General features: G+C 50.4%; 7 protein-coding genes across 7 annotated transcripts; 1 reads left to right on the top strand and 6 right to left on the bottom strand.

The window, feature by feature from the left end:
• Nucleotides 1-1549: 1549 nt before the first annotated feature.
• CCOS01_11899 (uncharacterized protein) lies at nucleotides 1550-3996 on the bottom strand (the record flags this gene model as incomplete). The annotated part of the gene is made up of 5 exons (XM_060460050.1): nucleotides 1550-1955; nucleotides 2012-2682; nucleotides 2812-3056; nucleotides 3150-3574; nucleotides 3911-3996. The coding sequence occupies 5 exons, from the start codon at nucleotides 3994-3996 to the stop codon at nucleotides 1550-1552; spliced, it is 1833 nt and encodes a 610-aa protein (XP_060308993.1).
• Nucleotides 3997-6290: 2294 nt separating this feature from the next.
• Nucleotides 6291-7154, bottom strand: CCOS01_11898 (uncharacterized protein; the record flags this gene model as incomplete). Its single annotated transcript, XM_060460049.1, has 1 exon — nucleotides 6291-7154. The coding sequence occupies one exon, from the start codon at nucleotides 7152-7154 to the stop codon at nucleotides 6291-6293; it is 864 nt and encodes a 287-aa protein (XP_060308992.1).
• A 531-nt stretch (nucleotides 7155-7685) lies between these two features.
• Nucleotides 7686-8150, bottom strand: CCOS01_11897 (uncharacterized protein; the record flags this gene model as incomplete). The annotated part of the gene is made up of 2 exons (XM_060460048.1): nucleotides 7686-7854; nucleotides 7924-8150. The coding sequence occupies 2 exons, from the start codon at nucleotides 8148-8150 to the stop codon at nucleotides 7686-7688; spliced, it is 396 nt and encodes a 131-aa protein (XP_060308991.1).
• A 462-nt stretch (nucleotides 8151-8612) lies between these two features.
• On the bottom strand, nucleotides 8613-12478 carry CCOS01_11896 (serine/threonine protein kinase; the record flags this gene model as incomplete). The annotated part of the gene is made up of 2 exons (XM_060460047.1): nucleotides 8613-10630; nucleotides 11299-12478. The coding sequence occupies 2 exons, from the start codon at nucleotides 12476-12478 to the stop codon at nucleotides 8613-8615; spliced, it is 3198 nt and encodes a 1065-aa protein (XP_060308990.1).
• Nucleotides 12479-13532: 1054 nt separating this feature from the next.
• CCOS01_11895 (pantothenate transporter liz1) lies at nucleotides 13533-15521 on the top strand (the record flags this gene model as incomplete). Its single annotated transcript, XM_060460046.1, has 9 exons — nucleotides 13533-13747; nucleotides 13821-13873; nucleotides 13928-14145; nucleotides 14201-14521; nucleotides 14576-14700; nucleotides 14760-15060; nucleotides 15113-15212; nucleotides 15272-15392; nucleotides 15455-15521. 9 exons carry the CDS (start codon nucleotides 13533-13535, stop codon nucleotides 15519-15521), a joined length of 1521 nt encoding a protein of 506 aa, XP_060308989.1.
• Nucleotides 15522-15813: 292 nt separating this feature from the next.
• On the bottom strand, nucleotides 15814-17488 carry CCOS01_11894 (TAM domain methyltransferase; the record flags this gene model as incomplete). The annotated part of the gene is made up of 9 exons (XM_060460045.1): nucleotides 15814-15880; nucleotides 15953-16372; nucleotides 16438-16575; nucleotides 16645-16705; nucleotides 16758-16899; nucleotides 16968-16990; nucleotides 17053-17143; nucleotides 17261-17299; nucleotides 17375-17488. 9 exons carry the CDS (start codon nucleotides 17486-17488, stop codon nucleotides 15814-15816), a joined length of 1095 nt encoding a protein of 364 aa, XP_060308988.1.
• A 1440-nt stretch (nucleotides 17489-18928) lies between these two features.
• On the bottom strand, nucleotides 18929-20237 carry CCOS01_11893 (beta-lactamase; the record flags this gene model as incomplete). The annotated part of the gene is made up of 3 exons (XM_060460044.1): nucleotides 18929-19075; nucleotides 19137-20086; nucleotides 20153-20237. 3 exons carry the CDS (start codon nucleotides 20235-20237, stop codon nucleotides 18929-18931), a joined length of 1182 nt encoding a protein of 393 aa, XP_060308987.1.
• Between the last annotated feature and the right edge of the window lie 95 nt (nucleotides 20238-20332).

The raw sequence follows: 20332 nt of genomic DNA, 5'->3' as shown, positions 1-20332 counted from the left end.
AGACAAGAGATGAGTTCCATCGCAGGCATCGTTCCGAGCTCCAATGAGGTCCTGACATGCGTCTTTGATAGTATGGCATATTCTGAGGCTCCCAAAGCCCCAGTATCTCCTCCTTCATCCTTGCCAGTGCTCATGTACAGGTTCGGGCTGGGCGGGTAGATGGCGGTGGACATGAATATTATCCATTACAAGGGCGAATAAGCACGATTTTGATACCGTCCGATAGTTGATTGAGGTGAAAACTGCGCGTAGGAGCGGGAGTTGACTCCGACTCCCTTCAACAAGTTGAACAAGAAACCCCTACGACTTTTTGCCCCTCGAGGCTCCTTCCCATTTTCTGCTGCTTTCCTACTAAGTCCATTGCGTTGGCCTGCCTAAGTTATGCACGCGATACACACCACTTTGGCTTGAGCACTACATGTAACTGAGAGGTTGTCGCCTTTAGATGACTCCTGTCACGCCTGGCCTCAATCACAAGGTATATTCTTTGGAGATAAGATATGTGTCGCTAAACGTGCCTTCCTTTCCATGAAGACGTGACTGTCTGGAGTAGTCCGGCGTTGGTGGACCAGGCAGAGCCGACCACAGCCACCAAACTTTCATCCGATAATCTTTCAGCCCCACGAGGACCTGGATACACGGGAGAAAGCCCATGTATACCCCCTCAACGACATTCCAGTCACCAGCCAGCAGGCGCCCGTCTAGGTCGACGGGTCAGGTCAAACTGGCTGGGTGGTGGAGTGGTTTGAGGTCAACATTCAATTCTACGCCAACCAGCCTACTCGACGACAGGCTTAGCGAGTACCCGAGTTCGAATCCCAGTATGAGCACCAGAGATGTAGCCCCCAATTCAGCACCGGGGGGGTGAACTCTTTTTGGGACCTTCCTGGTCTGATGCTAATATTAATAATACTGATTTTACCCCTATGGCCTACTTATTGACATGGACGCAGGCCACTTCAGATGGACAGGGCGGCATTCTAGTGACCACCTGGACGAACGACACCGGGAATGCCTAGAACTAGAGCATTCGGGATGACTGTATCATCTATGAGCCGCCAGCCCATCCCCTTAAGTCTGGCCATTCGTCTGGATAGGCCCCGATAATGTCTGGCAAACCTATGTGACCTGCAACTAATGTTACCGAATTCTAGAAGCTATGTAGTCATCCTGATTCTACGAAGGGCTCTGTGTGGGAGTAGATCGATCGACGGAGGCAATATCGGAGGAGGCCTTGAACTCTTGTACACTGCATGAGGTAAAATTCCGGCATTAGGTCACCTCTCAACCGACCTGGGAAGCATAACTATCGGATTAGAAGTCCAATTCGACCTCGGCATACGGCCGACTACGCAAGGGCCAATTACGGCCCCTACTTCCGATTATCGTAGCCTACCTAACCTAGGGTTAGAACCTCCTTTTTACACCTAGGTACGCAAACATTATTATAATTTGATTGATCTCTTCGTCAACCCACGGTTCGAACTAAATACCTTGTGATAGGGATACCAACAATAACATGTTATGGGGTGGTTTGCTATCATCTTAGCTAATGACTGCCCTTTCCGAGATGGTTCTCCAAGGTGAATGACATCTGTCCCATGTAAGAGCCATTCCAGTCATCGACGTGCAGGTCCGGGAACGGGTTCGCCTCCAGATTTGACTCGAAGCAGGGCCAGCTATCAGACGTCGGTTGTTGTAGGGGTAGAGTGATGGTAGTCTCAGCCGGTACGGCGGTACATGCGACACCCTTCTTCGCCTTGATGTAGGCCTCTGCTATGCGGTACAGGGCCCGACATAATTCATATTGCTTCTTGCAGGATTCCACCAAGCCACTTAGGCGCTCGCTGATCTCCAAGGAGGAGCGCATCAGGTTTAGGTCTTGATCGTCCGAGGTCCTGATGCAGTGGAGAAATGTGATAATGTATGGCGTATATGAGGAATAGAGCTGTGTCCTACTCGAGGATTAGCTGACAGTCTTTGACCTTTGGGACGAGGAAAAGTAGCATACCAGACGGCATAAGTGAATAGAGAGGCATATCCCCCAGAAGCGGACCGGGGGTATGCGGTTGCATGGGCGGTCAAGCCTTTCCTAGCTGCCTCGAAGCATTCCTCCGTGATGGCGCTGGCTGCATTCGAGCTGCTTGCGCCACGATGTATGAGTGTTAGAATGGAATAGTAAACGACCTCGAGCGCATCAAACGTGAACTGAAACAGTTCTACTCGGTATGCGAGGGAATAGTCGACGCTGCGCCATGATTCATACCACGTCGATAGGCGCTTTGCAAGATGGACTGCTATGGCCCGCCTCTCCTCCTCCGTAGAGCGGGATGCTGCAGGAGAGTAAAGCTTTTCGTAGATCTTGCATTGTATTCTCCCAAATTCGATGAAGGCGGAGAATGAGGTATCCCAGGGCTTCCTCTCCGGCGTTTGAATGATTTCGAATGGTTCGACATCGACATCAATGTCTTGTATAACTGGCGCTTTTCCTTGTGTGAGGGTCAATCCCCGGTCTGCAAAGTATACGTGCCAGAAGAGTCGTCGTGCCCGCCGCGCTTCTTGGTTCGGTAACGCGGCCAACTTCCCCCTTCGATGATAACCTAACGCTAGGACGTGGCGGGCGGCAGCGGACATGAGGCTCCATTGTAGCGGCAAGTTACCATCCTGTTGTGCCTTTAGACACTACATGCCCGAAACTCGAGTCAGTTCACATGGTCGACCGTCTCGAAGATATAACACGGACCAGATTCGCGCTTTACTGACCGCTATGGATAATATGAGGGTATGCTCGAATGTAGGTACCGCCATCACTTCGTAAGTCTCGACTCCAGCCTTGAAGTTGGAGTTGCACATGGTGTACAGCCGGTTGGCTTCTTCTGGACTGAATTCGGGATTTGACTCGAAATCGATGTCCCTGAGGAGCACCGACAAGAAGCCGTTCAGCAAGGTAACTTCTCCAATCGTCACTGGCTCTACAGAGAAGTACACCCTTCGACAGAGTTCTTCGACTTGAATGCGATTTTCGACTGCGTAGAATAGGAACAAGATGGAGTGATCTGCTTTGCACGATAGCTTAGCTTCTCGGCTGAGATTGAAAGCCAGCTTGCGGCAACTTACGGCTCACAGTCCGAAGAAGACGAATCACAAACTCAGATGGTGGAAGCTGCAACTCCGCCCCTTTTGTTGAATGAGGCTGGCGAATCTTCCGGTTCGATGGCGAATCTTCCGGTTCGATCGCGATTCTACGGGGGTCTCTTGTCGTTGGCATATCCCTCGTAACGTTGCAAGCTCGTCAATCACGCCTGGGGTCTGCGCCTCTTCAAGTCGAAGTTCCTCTATCTGACTTGCAAGTAGAGTCTGTTGCCTGAATGAAGATTCGCCCTCGTACGAGACGTGGTGGTCTTCCCACAGACAGTGATGCGAGACTGCATCATCCTCAATGGTCGGGATCGTATTTGGCGTAGAGATCGATGTCGCCCTATTGGCGTGCTGGTCATTTTGGTTCCTGAGAGATTCTTCGACGGCTTTCAATCTCTCATGCAGTTGATGAATTGTCGGCGCACCAGGGCTGTGGCTGCGGCTGAAATGTCAGCTCGAACCCAAAATCACTCGGTTACGGCGCCATTTGTCACCGGTACCTTTCGGCCCTCTCAACTGTTGGCCGCTGTGCAGTGTGTCGCCCTGCCGGGCGGCATGGAATCTTCGATGTGATGCAGTTGGAACATGGAACCTCTCGATTGCAGCGTGTCTAGAACTCTACTCGTCAGCTCGGCGATTGTGAACATTCGAATGCTAAGCGAATGGGAGCGCGGAGGAGATGGCGCGGAACGCGTGCGACGGATCAGGTCCGGAAGGTCTCGGCCGGCTGTTGACGACAGGGGACTCGGACATAGAATTATGAATACCTTACGGATCCGACAGTTGTGGCACTAGAGTGGGATACCGGTAGTTAGCATACTCGGCCGCCAGGTGCGCGGATTCCGAAAGTGAAGGCATACAGCTCTAGGAATGACGCTTGTTTTGGGCATATGCGGCTCCGGATCCATGATGTGACGGAAAGCCCACGTCGCCGAATTACAAGTATGAGGATGCCCTTTCGACAAATGCCCTTAGACTACTGGGTCGGGCTGAGATTCCGTACGCCTACAGCTTCCCTTTTCCTTACGGGTTCTTCGAGCCTTTTTGTTTTTGTGAGCCGCGGAATCCGTGGAGCTCGCGGGGATGCACGGGCTTGGATTGGACGAGCAAAGACAGGGGTAGCTGTTTAGACTCTAATAGGTTAAAGCCCGGCCGGTGCAGTTTTGCATGTAAAGAGCGGACTTTCCGCAGACATTAGCAGGGCAGCTCAAACTTTTTAGGAGCGATGTTATGCTAACTGGTCAGAAGCGAGACCGAAATGCAGTGGCGATTTGTCAGTTTGCCAGCTACATCTGGTAGAGACTCGGCGGATAATATCCCATCTCGACCACCAACGCTAAGAAAACAGGCCAGGATATGTACACTTTCCGTACCGTTGGATCTACACGTACATTGTAATTTTTAGTCCCCTGTTTCAATTTCCGCCAGGCCCATCATCCAAGAAATCAAAGTCATATGAAATCCACAATGCCAATAACTTGAACAATGAACATCAGTAAGACGGAGTTAACATGTGGCCGAATTCTATCGAAATCGGCAACGATCCATCGTAATCCTGTGTAAAGGCAAACCTTTCATTGCGAAACGCTTACCTGATCTGGGTTTCTACGTTCTATGAATAGGTTGTGGGTTAGGCGGAGTGCATCGAAATTCTATGTTCCATGTCATCATACGGGCTTTACTGCGAGTTATGTCCGGTCTAGCTCCAACAAGCCCTGCAGGTACATCATAAGCAGACTTGGAGAATCAGAGCATTCTGAACTTCGAAAAGCACCTCATGCCCCGACAGTTGTACGTCCGCTAATTATATTGGATTGCATCGAGCGAGTCTCAGACTTCTCTCTTTTCTCTTGGTTATTTTTTCTTCTCGCAAGAATACAAAGATACGACCGTGCGACCAGAGTTGCACCTCACTTGGTACCATGAGCAAGTGCTTCTTCTGGCTAATTTCAAGACAGTTCCGTGGGTTCATATTTCGGAAACTGGATCCCGGGGCTATTTTTCGGCAATAGTCATGCAGACTCTGCACTTACCTCTCTATCAAAAATTGACGAAAACGAAAAGCTTCGAGTAAGATACGCACACAAGGAATTCGTCGCGTTCGTCATTCATTTTGAATATACGCAATACTGGGCACTCGATGTGGGCTGCCATCATCATCAAAGTACTCACCGACTATTACCCGCGGCCGCCTCTGCAACGGCAAATACGGCTATGTTTTCGTGCACTTGTGGTAAACTCACAGTGATCTTGAGTCATAGCATGCATTCAATTCTTCAGCCTTTGAGGCTAAGAATGATAATTACTAATTCGGCATGATTTTCAAGCCCATGAAGTATGAGTTTGGAGCCACTTGGTCGGAGGCAAACTGTAGATGGGTAGCTTAGCTGCCTCTTGAACAGTCATAAATCGGAATGTGTCGGTGCCACTTTAAGGTAGTTATCTGGCAAATATTCACTAGGTGGACCTCTTGATGCTACCTTGATCAACAACAGCTTGAGGTGCGTGTATCTCAATGAGGTTGCATGCAACAATTATAGTACGGTGTACCCGACCCGAGCCACTAGTAGGTCTGCATTCGTAAAGGCCATAGACACTACCTTGGCGATGTGGGATGCTCCTCCCGCCTTGGCGCGCGTGTAGTGGGCAAATAGGAAAGTATGCATCGGAACCGTTCAGTTATCAGAGGATCAAGATCGCTCAGCCTGGCCAGTCTTTGTAGCTTGTATCTATAGGCAACTGACTATCCGTAGATGCAGCTGTCACTTATTTAAGTTCTCGGTCCGGGGACCAAGAAACTGTCGCTATGATCGCATGTGCGTACAACCACCGGGAGATTATTACTGATTCTGTCCTAGGCCGACGCATCAACGTGGGACATGGCAGCATGCTACCAGAATTCACAGTCATTGGAGGGTCATTTCTATGCCCGCGGATTGTCGGTCTAGCGATATGGGATTTGTCATGATCATGAGTGGAATAAATTTCCCCATTGGGATTTCTCGCCGAGAAAACAACCGTACATAGTGTGCATGTTTAGTGGCTTGATGAGTAATATTAAAGAATATCTTAGTATCTGCGGATAGCGCACCATTTATCCTACACTACACTACGAACGATCCGTACATGGCCCATGATCGCCGAATTCATGACTAGAGAAAGCTAAACGCGATGGCCAAGCCAGCAAAGACAAGCCCAGAGGCCTTGGCAGTGACCGAGGCGACACCATTAGGTGTCTGAGAAGGCGAGCTGCTACTTTGGGCTGATATCGGAGTAGAAGTAGACCCTGTCGGAGACGTTGAGGCTGTCGCCAACGCACCGGATCTCGTTGCCGTTGCCGAAGCGCTTCCCGAGGGCCCCGCACTGGAGCCTGAGCCCTGCCCACCCCCGTTATCGTTGATGATTGAATCCCAGGACGGGAAAGTTGTGCCGGGACATGCGGCGACGCATTCGTATGTGTTTTTGTAGACACTAGGATCCTCGCTCGTCGTGTTCCTCTCGTCAAAATACTTGTCATTGCAGTTGCGCGCGCACGCGTACGCCGTGCACGGGATGCGATCCATGTCGCCCAGCGTGGACCCTCCGAGCTCCGTCTTGCCCCATTGTCCCGTACCGCCCGAGAAGGAAAAGTCATTGCTGTATTCGAAGCCCGAGGGCCCGTCCTTGGTCGGATCCGAGTTCCACTCCATCGCGGTGATCTTGAAGTCGGAACCGTCAGGGATCGCGTCGGCGGGGATTTTCACCTTCACGGAGGTGACGTCAATCTTTGTCCCGTTGGCGAGGACGCACACGGGGCCGGTGCCCCATCCCGGTGGAGTGGTTGAGAGGTAGAGGTTGTAGTTGGTAAAACCGGCGTCGAAAGACTTGCTACCGGATGCGATGTCGTTCTGTATGGTGACTTCGACGTCGGTGTCAGCCTTGACCGTGGTCGGTATGCTAATGCGGTCGAAAGCCAAGGCACGCGACGCGCCTGCTAGCAAAACGCCCATTGGGCAGAGGAATGTTGATGAGATCATGTTCGATGCGTTGAGTGACTGGTCGTAGATCTGTAGCGAGCGACTGATGGAAAAACGCTGGTTGAATAAGAGGCGATTATGAAAAGTAAAATTACGATCTGTGAAGACGGGAAAAGAGTTTTTAGAATAGAACGACACGCATCAGAACACCATGTTTGTTGACGATGACTGAGAATTTTCCGAAGGATTTATATTTGCCCCTGATCCTCAGCACCAGCAAACGGGAGCCAATGCGGCCGAGATTGGCTCAGTAGACTAGTACCGATCGATGTTAGCGAGCGGCACAGGCTCGTCATCTCAAGCTTGAATAGGCGGCTAAGACGGTAAATTAGATGCTGCTGCCTGGATTAATCACCACCTTAGCCGAGAAATGCGATGATGGTGCTGTGTGGAAAGCAAAGATGGTGATCATTTGGCCAGGAAAACAAGCTTTGCCATGGCGCTTACATCACGCCTGAAAGCTTACTTTGCAGCCCTCTCGCGGGTGAGTGGGAGTTCGGGGCTAGGTACTCACTATCTAAGGTCAACATCTCATTGATTGTTGCGGATTAGTCCTCTCAATCGCTTCTCATCCAGTATCTCGCCTTCTACCAGTCTAGCCGTCTCTTTCAGTTCGCCATCTGAAAGCTCAAACCGAACAATTGTCGGCACATTGTTGACGTTCCACTTGGTGCGAAACACATTTGTAGGGACTCTCCACCTGGTTTGCCACTAATATTTAGCTTACTCGCCCCAAAAAGTTGTGAAGCTCAAGCTTCCAGCTACTCACTCAGGCCGCTGTCCTACTTCAACGAAGGCCATCTCCGGTGCGCTTGAAGGCGAGAAGGCGGCAATGATGCGAGGGAGTGCAGCTCGGACATCGGGACACCATGACTCTCCCGTATCAGGATGGTCCGACGTAGTGAATGTGATGAAAAAGGGGGCTGTGGAATTTGAGGTATACCGTCCTAGGGCGCTCGCATTCTCCGGAAGCTTGAAATCGGAAATAATCGGCATATTCGCGGAAGGTGGCTGACACGTTAGATCGAGCTCGGTAGCCTGCCAGGTATGTTTTCGAACTTTTGAACTAACAATTAGTCTTTGAGAATAATGTTAGGAATACCATCTGCCTAGATAGACTGACAGAGATCAAGCGGACATATAAACAAGCTGCACGTATATGAACCATACTCCCAGGCATAGGCAACATGACGCGATGCTTATCCACTATTGTGTTTCTGACTAGATCCCGCAATTGCCCCCGACACCGGCCGAGTCTGAGCTGCATCCACTGCGCCGGAACTTTAGAAGTTGGACCCGCCGAATACCGGCATGACCGGCAAACGTGATGACGTTCTCCCGATCTTTGACACAACGAGATGAAGCCAGGAATAACCAGTTTGAGCATGAGTCTAATTGCTGAGAGTCTTTCCAGTATCGATTATAAAGGGTTCAAAGTGAGGAGTTGTCTGCTTTCTTTTAATCTTGTGAGTCTAGCGGCGCAACAACGATGCGGAACCCATTGCCTCTCCAGAATCCTGTTGGTTCGAGGCTACCTCGATACGTGCAATTTGCCTTCAACTTGGGACTCGAGAAGCATCCGCCTCTCAGTACTCTTCGAACATGGTTCGAGGCATCTAAAGACTCTCGCCCATCATCCCGCCAAGGGTACTGGAAAGCTGGCATCGTCATGTCCTCGCCCCAGAGAGTTGAGCACCATTCCCATACATGCCCCGCCATATCGTGGCAGCCGTACGGCGAGAGCCCCCTTGGGAAGAGACCAACAGCACAGGTCGTATTGAAGCCAGTCTCGTCGCTATTGGCAGTATGTTCCTGCCAATCTGTGCCCCAAGGAAAAGCCAACCCTTCAGTGCCCGTCTCATCCCGGCCACCCCTGGCCGCGCACTCCCACTCTGGCTCTGAAGGAAGCCTCACGTGCTCATTCGAACTGATCTTTTTTTCTTCTCTCCACCTTTCTGTGAGCCATTGACAGTAAGCCCTTGAATCATGCCATGTAAGATCGGTCGCTGGTGCATTTGCTTTCTCCGGGTCCTTGCCACCAGGACTGAGCCATTCGCGGCTAGTTTCCTTCACAAAGGCGGCGTAGTCTCTGTTGACGACAGGATAGACACCGATGCGAAACCTCTCGAGCGAAACTCTACTCAGAGGCTGCGAATTGGGATGACTTTCAGAGCCCATCATGAAGCTTCCGGCGGGAACCTCTGCGAGTTCAGTCAGATCTCGCGGGTCGCCAGACTTTGACAGTAGACGACCGGCTTTCTCGCGTTCACCAGCCGAGCAATCTCCGTTCTCGACGATTTCTAGAAGCAGCTTCATAACCTTGTTTTCGACTTCCGCGGATAATGGAATAAGGCCAGCCACCAGTAAGGCAGCGCGCTTAGCGTCAGCTGGTGTGCCCCCGAGGAGCCCGTCGACAAGAACGCCAGACCCATGTAAGGAGCTGAGACGCGACAAGCAGCTTCTTAGAACATCATCCGAAGCATGAGGCTGATCACGAAAGAGGCCGACAGCGATTTGCGGTGTCAAATCAGCTAGGTGCCGCGCAGCTAGGAGCCGTTGCACCGTCAGGCTTCGCAAGGCAGGATTGGGCTGAATCGCGGTCAACGACATCTCAGTCGGACCGGTGGTTAATGAGCTGTGGAATATCAGCTTGTATGACCTCTCTGCTAGAAGCGATGCAGCATCTGGCTGCGAGTGGGTGGACGAAAGCCACGCATCTAGCAGCTCCTCGGCACAGTTTCCAGAGTGATTGGCTTGAACCGCGAGAGCAAACATGGCCGGGCTCGACGCAGCTTCACCCATGCCAGTTGTTATGATAGTCGACGGATCCAAATTCAGGTGAGAACGCACTGCCTCCCTTCTTTGACACTCTAGCAAGGGAAGCAACTCGTGTCGCACGACGGCCGAGAAGCTCCAGCGGTCAAGGACATCTGTATCGCCAAGCAAGAGTAGCTTGGTGTAGGTTCGCTCTCGTATTAGGGCCAGTGTTTTTGCCAGAACAGAGATCAGTTCATCCCCTGCGGTCTGGAGATCATCGAGGACGATGAGCAGATGCTCGTGCTGAGAACCAGATGCGCCAAGAAGTTGTGGAATTGTTACATCAGCCAACCGTTTCAGAGACTCGGTACCACTCAGTGAGAAATAGCACGGAGACAATCTGCTGGCACCCCAATTCTCTTCCTTGATATCACCTAGGTCGTTTCGAGGTAGTGGTCGCGCATTGCTGAATCCAGAGGAAGCTAGGCTGTGGCAGAGGTGCTTAGCAAATGTAGTCTTCCCGCTCCCGCTGGGTCCCGTCAAGAGCAAGATCGAGTTGTCGCGGACTAGTTCAAGAGCAGAGAAGTGAATCGGATTTTCAGACTTGTCACCGGCCTTGCGCTTCCGTAGACCTTGGGCGGCTTTGTCTTCGAAAGTGTATCGTGCGAGTAGTGGGATGTAACCTTTCGATAAATCGACAGTCGCACCATCTGGTAAGACTAGGAGTGGCTCGGTGCCATATCTTTTAGCCGCCGCTTGCAGGCTGTCGATGGATACCGAGGTGCTCATTGCAAGCTTGAAAAGTTACATGCATCGATCAAGGAAGTATCGGACTGAAACGTGCAGCGCAGTCGGCGACATCGGCCGACTTATATACCGAGGCGTTATGTGAGTGGATCCGAGTCTTCGGGCCCATTGCGGAGGTTCTGCAGGAAGAATTCCTATCGGGATAACTTCAGAAAGACGGCATCAAGAAGGTTGGGCTCGAATGAGAAGGCCACGATGATACACCTCATGTGAAGAAGATTCATATCCTTTTGCTCTTGCTCATAAATACATGTAAGCTCAAGTATCACCACAGAAAGATGAATGCTGCTGCAGCCTCCAATGATTTCTACAACGTTCTCTTCTCCTCCTAAAGTTCCGGCTCACTAATCGAGTGTGAGTATTCCCGAATGCCCAATTTGAAGTCCAACATTGTGTCTTGTTGCCCAAATAACGTCAGGATGACCTATATACAGCCATGGAGGATTCTGCTGTAACCTTTTCAGAGTCTTCGCATATGCTTCCGCTCTGTCTTCGTAGTTAATTTTGTTTCGCGCCTCGTAAAATAGTTCTTGCAACTTGTCATCGTGATAACCAAGCCACCAAGTTGCACGCGACGAACTGGAGATCTTATCATCCAAAACGCGAAAGGTGCTGTTTGGGGTTGAGTCAAACAACGCGAGGCTTCCAATCTCTTTTTTGAGTCCGATTTGGCGAGCATATTCTGGTCTATTGGTCTCAACCTTGATTTCGACCTGAAAGCCAACGGCCTCCAAGGATGATGCCACGAATTTCGAGATCTTTTGGGCATGCTCTGGCATGTATACTGGGGTTCTCAAGACAAGATGTGTGCCTTTGTCGAAATCTTTCAGGAGATCCCTGGCCCTGTCGGGGTCGTAGGGAATGTGTTGCAATTGTGATTCTGGGAAGCCAAGATGATAGGGGCTGACGATTGTAGCGGATGACTTTGCGAACCCATGGTATACTTCCTTTACCAATGCGTCATTGTCCAACGCAAGGTTCACAGCCAGACGTGCGTCTGGTGAAGTAAAGATACCATCCGTGCAGTTGAGATAGTAAATAGCCGATAGGGTGCTTGCCACTCTTCCCCATCGAAATCCAGAGTCGAAATTGAGAAGGTCAAGATTAGCTACCCGCTCCAGATTGAGGGCAGCATCGACCTCTCCCGCACGCAGAAGCCGAAGTCTTTCGGCAGCATTTGGTTCCATCGTCGCTATGATAGTATGAGGTGAGCCATGTCGCGTCGGATTCAGCCGCTGCAAAACGGCTCTACCCGTGCTATCTTTCCGCTCGAACTCGATGACACGGAATGGGCCCGTTCCAAGCACCGGCTTGCCATTCTTGTCGATGCGAGAAGGCCAAAACTCGCAGAAGATACCCTCGATATCCGCGAATGGTTCCGCATTTGTCACCTTTACAGTCCGATCATCCTCGGCAGAGAATTTGGTTTGCGAGAAATAGCGGCTGTAACTCCAGCGCATGCCAAAGTAGTCTCTTGAGTCCAGGAGGCCATTGATGTAAGTGACGATGTCTTTAGCCTTGCAAGGCTCGCCATCATGAAAGCAGGCGTCTTCTCGGATGTGAAATTGCCAGATTCGGGCATCGGGGGACCGCTCCCATCGGTCAAAAAGCCCAGGCTCAACGCGGCCATGGGACTGCCATCGGAGGAGGGGCTCGAAGACTAAACTTTTGAGTGCTGTAACACTATTGTCGTCTGTGACTTGTGTCGGAAGCCGGAAATCGACATTCTCCAAAGAAAGTCGTAGGACTTCTGGCGTCATGATGTAAAGAGTTTGAAGAGCGTCCTCTAATCGTGGAGGTTCTGGTAATTGATTAATAGGAGGCCTGCCAGACTGTCTTCAATTCGAACTGACGGTATCAGCACTTTAGCGTTGCCGGGCATGATAAAATACCGGAATGAGTAGAACATCCAAGCTACCTTGCGATCGCGGAGAGAGGAGGAAGTACCCTGCCGGAAGAGCTGTGGATACATGGACAGTCCGGTTGAATCAAATCGCTCCAGGATGTAGCCGGGCATGGATACCGTGCCTTTAATGGTCAGAAAATGAGAGTCGACTTATTATTACCTTCCACAAGGCACGACTCAAACGCTCCGACCGATTATCAGGTGCCCCTATGTAATCGAAGTATTGCCTTTTGCTCCCAATGCAACATTATTAATGAACAGTTCAGATACTGTGATGTTTCCTCTGAAGGGTTTCTTCGTGAACTGAGGTTGACAGATTGTAAAGTGAGATTTTTCTGGCTTTTCACATCCAAATGAAGTCAAGTTCTCTGTGCAATGGTCAGATTTAGTGCAATCAAGTTTGCCGGGAAGTTGTCAAGCACCGGCAAAGATGCCGGACATCAAGTAAGGCGACAGAGCGGAGCGAGATAACGACATGGTGGGGCGGACAGCCATGACATTGGGTTCCTTCTGCTGCAACATCCGAGAACGGCACGACTACCTTGAGGCACTGTCATTCATTTCGAAAGCCGCCAGATGGAACAGATTCTGTCTGCGCGTACATGCAGATTACATCCAAGGCTAGTTTGGAACAAAATCGGGTCCGAAGGAGTCAAGGAGGTGAGCTCGCTCACAGGGATTGTAATGGCATCATCCACCAGTAGCAAATCAGGCATAGGAAGTTTTCTAGCTCTAATCAGCCATATCCATGACTTAATTCAATGCGGTTAGGTGCTTCGGAAAAAATCGTTTCTCTCGGGGAAGCCAAAGTATATAGCGATCTGAGGTCGACCGAACATCAGCGTCTAACCAGATTGCTGGGACGAGCGTGCAGAATCGTTTTCTCTAGGTACCAATCACTGGCCGACATGTCGGATATCAAGTCCGCTGCCCCTGTGGAAGTGGCAGAAACCACTTCGGATTTGGACAAGAACGCCAAAGACACGACCCCAGAAAACACCGCAGAGGCAATCCCCGAGAAAACCCCCTCCCGATGGCGCAAGATTGTCGGTCTTGTATGGGACTCTGTTGATGGAGATCCAGAGTACCGGAAATACGTTCAAAGGCTCGATACTTTCTTCTTGTGAGTCCAATCTCTTGCCATGTGTGGTGCGGCTTTGCTCTCCCAGGACTAACAAGTTCCTTCTATTTACCAGTCCTACTGTTTGTTTTGGCTACTTCATAAAGTACCTGGATCAAACAAATTACAGTAAGCCAAACTTATTAGCTTGTGAAGTTGAGGATTACTGACCCTGATCTTCAGGCAATGCCTTCATCAGTGGCATGCAGACTGACCTGGGCCTCTACGGAAATGAGCGCAACTGGCTGAACACCTGGTTCAGTTTAGGCATCATGGTCGGCAGTGTCCCAGCTCAGATGTCACAACTCAGTTTCATCCGACCCTCGATTCTTATTCCATCGTGCGAGGTCATCTGGTCGCTGCTTGTTATCGGCATGGGGTTTGCCAAGAATATCAAGACGGTAAGTACAAGCCATGGAAGATAGCATGGCCCATATCACTAACTTTCGGTACGAGATGTACGCTTTGCGTTTCTTTATCGGTCTGTTCGAGGCTTGTGCTTTCCCGGGATACATCGCCATGCTGGGTGGCTGGTACGGCCCAAAGGAGCTCACTAAGCGCTTAGCTATACTCCTGCAAGTTGAATCCATTGCCAGTATGTTCAGCGGTTACTTGCAAGCAGGACTATACACCAGCATGGATGGTCGTCATGGGATTGCAGGGTGGAGATGGCTGTTCATCATGGACGCCATCATCTCGCTTCCAATTGCGTTCTGGGGTTTCTTTGGATTGCCTGATCTGCCGCATAACACGAAAGCATTCTACTGGTCAGCTGAAGTATGTACTCCACGTCACTATTGTAAATGAACATGCCTGACTCACTCTTCGTAGCATGTCAAATATGGTATCGATAGGATTGAGAAGTTCGGGCAGAAGGCTCAGCAAAAGTTGACATGGAAGGAAGCCAAACGCATCTACCTCGGTTGGGAGATCTGGGTATTTGTTGTACCGTACACGTAAGTTATACTCCCGAAGAAGTACAACTGCGTCGCATCCCTCTCACATAACTTGGCAGTATGGTCGCGGCGTGTCACACAGCCACCAGCTATTTCAACCTCTGGCTGAAGTCTGCTGGCTACAGCGTTGTAGATGCAAACATCTACCCTACTGGCGGCAGTGCTTTGAACATCGTTGCCACAGTCATCTGGGGTATAATCGCAGACCGAACCGGACAGAATTATACAATGATTGTCATTGTTCAAGCCCTGATGATACTGTCCAACATCTTGCTTTCTGTGTGGTATATCCCCAAGGGGGCCTTGATGTTTGCGTACTACCTTTCGTATGCTGGATCCGCGGCAACTCCAGTCCTCATCGTGAGTACCCCACAGAAACCACTTGAACGACAGACTCTGACACAAAGTAAAGAGCTGGGCCAATCGACTTAACGCGGGAGATCCGAGTCTCAGACAACTGCTTGTGGCCACCGCAAATGTTGTTTCCTACGCTTGGGTTCTTTGGGTACCCTGTGAGTTGAAGCCGCTAGCCGGAGTTTACCACAAGTCTTTTGTGCTAACAAATTCCTAGTGGTTCTATTTCCTACCTATGATGCGCCGAAGTACAAGTACGGTTATCAAATCCTCATACTCTTCGGAGGCCTTGCTATCATTAGCGTTTCACTTATGTGGTACATGTACAGACGAAGAGAGTAAGTTGGTTCCGATCTCACAATGGTCTCTGAAAAAGAGTGGAGGCTGAAAATCTCAACAGTCAGAAGCGCAATCAGCAAGAAAATCAAGGCACTGAAGCTGGCTCAGAGAGACCAGATGAACTGTAGCTTAGCGGATCTTGTTAGACGCGCATAGCTTCTGTGTGATTACCGCGGGGTTCACACTCTGTAAAGGGAACGTTGGAATTCAAGTGGCTGAAGCCATTCCTCAAAGTAATTTCTGTCGACACAGGACAGCCTCAAAGCAGATTTCCATCACAATTATTAGGCATAAGCCGCAATAGTCGGACCTCATGTGTCTTTTCATAGGTATCAAGAGACTCTTCAGGGATGCCTTTGGATGGACCCCTGACGAGTGATGATGACTGGTGGCCATCATCGTTTGACGACGTCAGGCAACTCAAGCTGTCGAGGGCTCAACAGGCGCCTGAGTTGAATTTCCTGGCTTCCGACCAGAAACGACATATCTAGCAGTTTGAGTCAGTAATAGCGCTGAGAGCAAATTTCCACATGATTTCCGTCGCAACGAGAAAACTTACACAGGCCACCAAACATGGATCCTCGGATCACGCATTTCCTTTCTTGCTTGCGAGCACAGAACAATGACCTCCTCCTTTGACCAGCCCTTGATGTTGGTCAAGATACCGAGAGCTGCTGTCTCAAGGAAGTAGTCAAGATTGGCTAGCCCCCATCCGCCAATATCCTTCATCGTCTTGTCTCGTGGCCAAGTGTTGGTTGGCCATTTATAAATGGTCTCTCGGACATCTACAAAGCCGCGATCGATGAGAAGCTGCTTCCACTTGAGTGGAAGCTTGAGAGTCCGATTGATCTTTTCCATAGCGTCAACCACCTCATCGGCCCACTGCGCCAAGTAGCTGTTCTCAGGTAGTGTGTTGTCGTCGGTCCGAGCTTCCATGCAGACATCTTGTGCTTCGAACCAGCCGCCGGGTTCGAGTTGGCTATATCATCAGGCGTTAGAATAACGGGCTTGCCATCGGGATGGAGATATTTAGGGACGATCTACTTGTAAATGCTGTCAACTAGCTTGGCTGGGTCCAGAATGCTGCCGCTCAAAGTCCTAGAAAAGATGAAGTCGAATTGTTTTGACCATGTCCATGGCTTCTCCAGGTCATCTATCTCAAAAGAGCAGTTGGGAGGCATACTTGAAGATTATCAGCGGTCATGACCTCGACAGTGAGTGGCAGCTTCAAGCATATGTGGCGTCACTTACAAGTCAGGCTGCACTGGACTGATATCCACCCCGATCACTTCAGACTCGGGATGCTCCTCCGCTAATTGACCGTTAGTCAGGCTAATCATATGTACCATGCGCACACGACTGACCATATTCCAGAGCCCAGATTCCGGTTCCCGTTCCGAGGTCCAGGACTCTGTTAGCACCGTAAGACTTTGGACATGTGCAAAGGCGCCCTCTGAACGTCCTCATGAAGAGCTCGTGCTGTAGATCCAAACGCTCTTGTTCAACCTATTAATGTCTCATCAGCTATATGACATACATTTTTACCTCTATACATTGTGGCGGTCTCAACTTACGTTATCATGGGGAAAGTAGTATTCTGCGCACGTATCAGGCCAGGCTCAATCTCATAGCTGTTAGATATGCAATACAAAGACTTACTGCCTCGGGAATGAGAGTGATAGAGACGTCCATTCTCATCTTCAAAATTAAGGATGGATGAGCGAATGGAAGTGAGAGAATCGCGAATTGACTAGAGTGAGACATGGTAAGCATAACTACTATTAACTCGTACCCTGAAATGAGGCTCTGTCGCGAATCATGTTCTCTCATTAAAACGGTTGCGGTATAACTATACTGGGCAACGTACGACATTGATGGCGGAGTCTGTTTCTCCGTCGTCAGCATCCTAATCGCCGCATCGCAAATTAGCAAAGAGTTGCCCGTTCTGTCCGGTTCGGGGCTCGCTGTGTAAAAAGCGTACAATGATACCCGTTGCCGGGTTCGCCCCATCCTCAGCATCAATCTCGGCATGGCCTGGAGAAGCAACGGTTTCGCCCACCGGGGCTGAGCGCGTCTCATCTCCCGGAGTCGCCATTACGAATTCTTTCAAAGTGTCAGTCAACTTTGGTGAGGGGTTTGATGTGAGAAACCGTGGGGTTACAGATTAGATCGTCTGAGGTCTAGGTATTTAATCCGCCGAAGCTCAACCCCAACTTCTAAGGACCAAGGGGCCAGACCCAACCCCCCATCCCCCCTTCAAAACCATGCCGGGGACACCGGGCGGTGCAGCAGTGTGCATGGATCAGAGGGTGGCAGCTTGAAGAATTTCGACGGACCTATCCCAAAGGAACCTCGGGTTGTGGAGAATCTTCAGTGGTTTATCCAACCAGACTTGGAGTTGGGTGCTGGGGACGACTCAGTTCCACCAGCTAGCAATACTGCCAAGGGGCTTGACACGTGCCATCCCTCATGGGGTTCATGAGCAGTGGGCATATCGCCCAGTGATGGACCTCTGAGAGAAGCGATACCAGACTAGGTCCCCGGACGTGTCGGTGTAGAGCGTCCCGTGAACCGGGTACCGTCACGCCACATAGGCTCTCTTTCCCTGGAAGATTGCGTGTAGGAATTTCTGCAAATCGATAACGGTGATCGTCGCTGAAAGATATCATGACGCATGATTTGACGCCAGCATCAGCAACGTTACAGGCTCAACGTTCCCTCCCTTGCCTACATGCTATTCAGGTAAGGTGCTAATCTCGTAGCACTGGAGCGTTGCTGAGTGGAAAGAGTGGAATTACCCATTCATTCGCAATTTCGGTTTTAAACTCTGGACTTTTATGATAAAGTACGGAGTACTTACTTCATAGAGGGGAAAGACCACAGCACCGCAGCGCTCAGACACCAGGGACCCCTCCTATGAAAGTTCAATGCTTTTTCGGCACCGAAGTTCTTGGGTTACAGTGCATGCACTTCCATGAGACTGACGCGCGAACTTGATACTTGTTGCGATGTTACAACGGTCCTTATCCACACAATAACCTCCACAAGAGTCGGTGTGTCGGGTTTGAGCCGCCTTGATTTCCAGTGGTGGTAGCCCTTGTCTGTCAGCGAAAGCGGACGCAATGTCAGCCACAAGCGAAGCGTTGTAAATAGCGGCCGGGCCGTGCCGTAAGCCGCTGTTAAACGAGTGATCTGAGTTTTGAACCAGTTTTTGACCGGGGTTCCGAATGCTTCAGGCTTCATCATGATGAACAAGCGAAGCATTTGAAGACCCGTGCTCCAGTGTGCCGTCTTAGTTGATAGGAAAGATATCAGAATCTGCTCGTTAAGAGAACGGATTTTCTTTGTGAGTACTGGTACCCTTAAAGATGGCGAAATGACAGGGTTAGACCTCCTGTAGAACGTGATGTGATATTTTGACAGCAATTGATAAACACAGCCCAACACCTCTACCTCTAAATGCGCGCAATGTCTTATCTATGCTGACTATAATCCGTTTCATGCGAACATACTCTTGGGGAGGATCTATTTATTCTCAAAGCGCTGCGCGAGTCTTGGCACCCTTCACTTTTGAGTACATCTCTTCTTCAAATGCCTTGATGTACGGTCGGATTCCCTCCTCTGCCGCAGGGAGCATTTGTGTCGCAAAGAAGCCACAAAGCCCAGCTTGGCGATCGATCCACTGCTAGAAGTTAGAACAAAGTCTGTTTAAAGCAGGGTGCGTGGGAGGAGAGAAGACTTACCCAGAAAACGTTTGATGCACCACTCCACATCAGAGTTGCGTTCCGCCGGTATGGGTGACTGTGTCCATCCACAAGCAGACCTCCAAGGCCCCAGTCATACTCGCCCGTCACAGGGAAGTGACCAACTGCCCACTCTGGCTCTTCCATCGCCTTCAACAGGCTGCTCTTAGCCTGTGATGATAGCTGGGGCTTGAACATTTCGGAAGTCATTGTCGGACTCAGTAGCTTTCCGTCGTCAACCAGCAGCGAATGCAAAACTCTCATGACATCGGGGGCCGATCCATAAGACCCTTGTCCGCCAAGACAGTCGGTGACTCCATGATTCAACTCCCTTCCGCGATGGAGGATAATCTTCCCTGTGTCCCTGTCCCGGGTGTTCATTCCCCAAAGTTTTGATCTGACAGACTCAACATTGAACGTGAAACTTGATGCGCCAACCGGGTCCCAGATATTTTCGCGCATATACTGCTCAAGCGACTTCCCAGACACATTCTCAATCAGCTTCCCCATCCAATCTGAGCTGCAACTGTAGGCCCAGTCTTCTCCCGGCTCATAGTTCAGGGGGTACCCGAAGCGCTCCTCGACGGTAGACCCGCGAGTTGGTTTGAGGCCGTGGAAGGACCTCCAGTCTCGCGTCGCATCGCTGAGGAAGTCGTAGCTGTTGCCGGCGCTGTGCGTAAGAAGGTGTCGCAGAGTGATGGGCTTCTGGCGCTGTACCTCAATGGGCTTGCCGGAATCCGTGAAGCCGGTCAAGACGGGTTTCTGTGCTAAAGTCGGAACGTGTTTGGCCACATCCCCGTCGAGTGTTAGAATACCACGTTCTACGAGCTGCAAGGCAGCGATCGTCGTGAAAAGCTTTGTGACGGAGGCAAGAGTAAGGATATTATCATCTGACAAAGGTGTTGCGCTTTTCAGGTTGTCTCCATACACATGCGAGTATTGAAAGATGCCTGTTCGTGTTTATTAGCATCCCTTGAGGGTGAGGCCAGCTCTAACCTTAGGGGAAGTCAAATTACCAGACTTGTCTCGAGCATGAAGTATGACGCTGGGGATATCACGATCCCGCACAGCGGTGTCGATACGCTCTTCGAAAGAACCCATATCTGAGAACTTGAATAACACACTTTGTCAACAGGTCTTGACGTGTAAACAAAAGCCTCTTGGTGAGAAACAGGAAAGACTGAAACCTTAAACGG

The sequence above is a fragment of the Colletotrichum costaricense genome (genome assembly GCF_030867565.1).
Source record: "Colletotrichum costaricense strain IMI 309622 chromosome Unknown Scaffold_14.1, whole genome shotgun sequence".
NCBI classification, from domain to species: Eukaryota; Fungi; Ascomycota; class Sordariomycetes; order Glomerellales; family Glomerellaceae; genus Colletotrichum; species Colletotrichum costaricense.
Note: the sequence above shows the minus strand (reverse complement) of the source record. Positions and strands in the feature narration are given on the sequence as shown.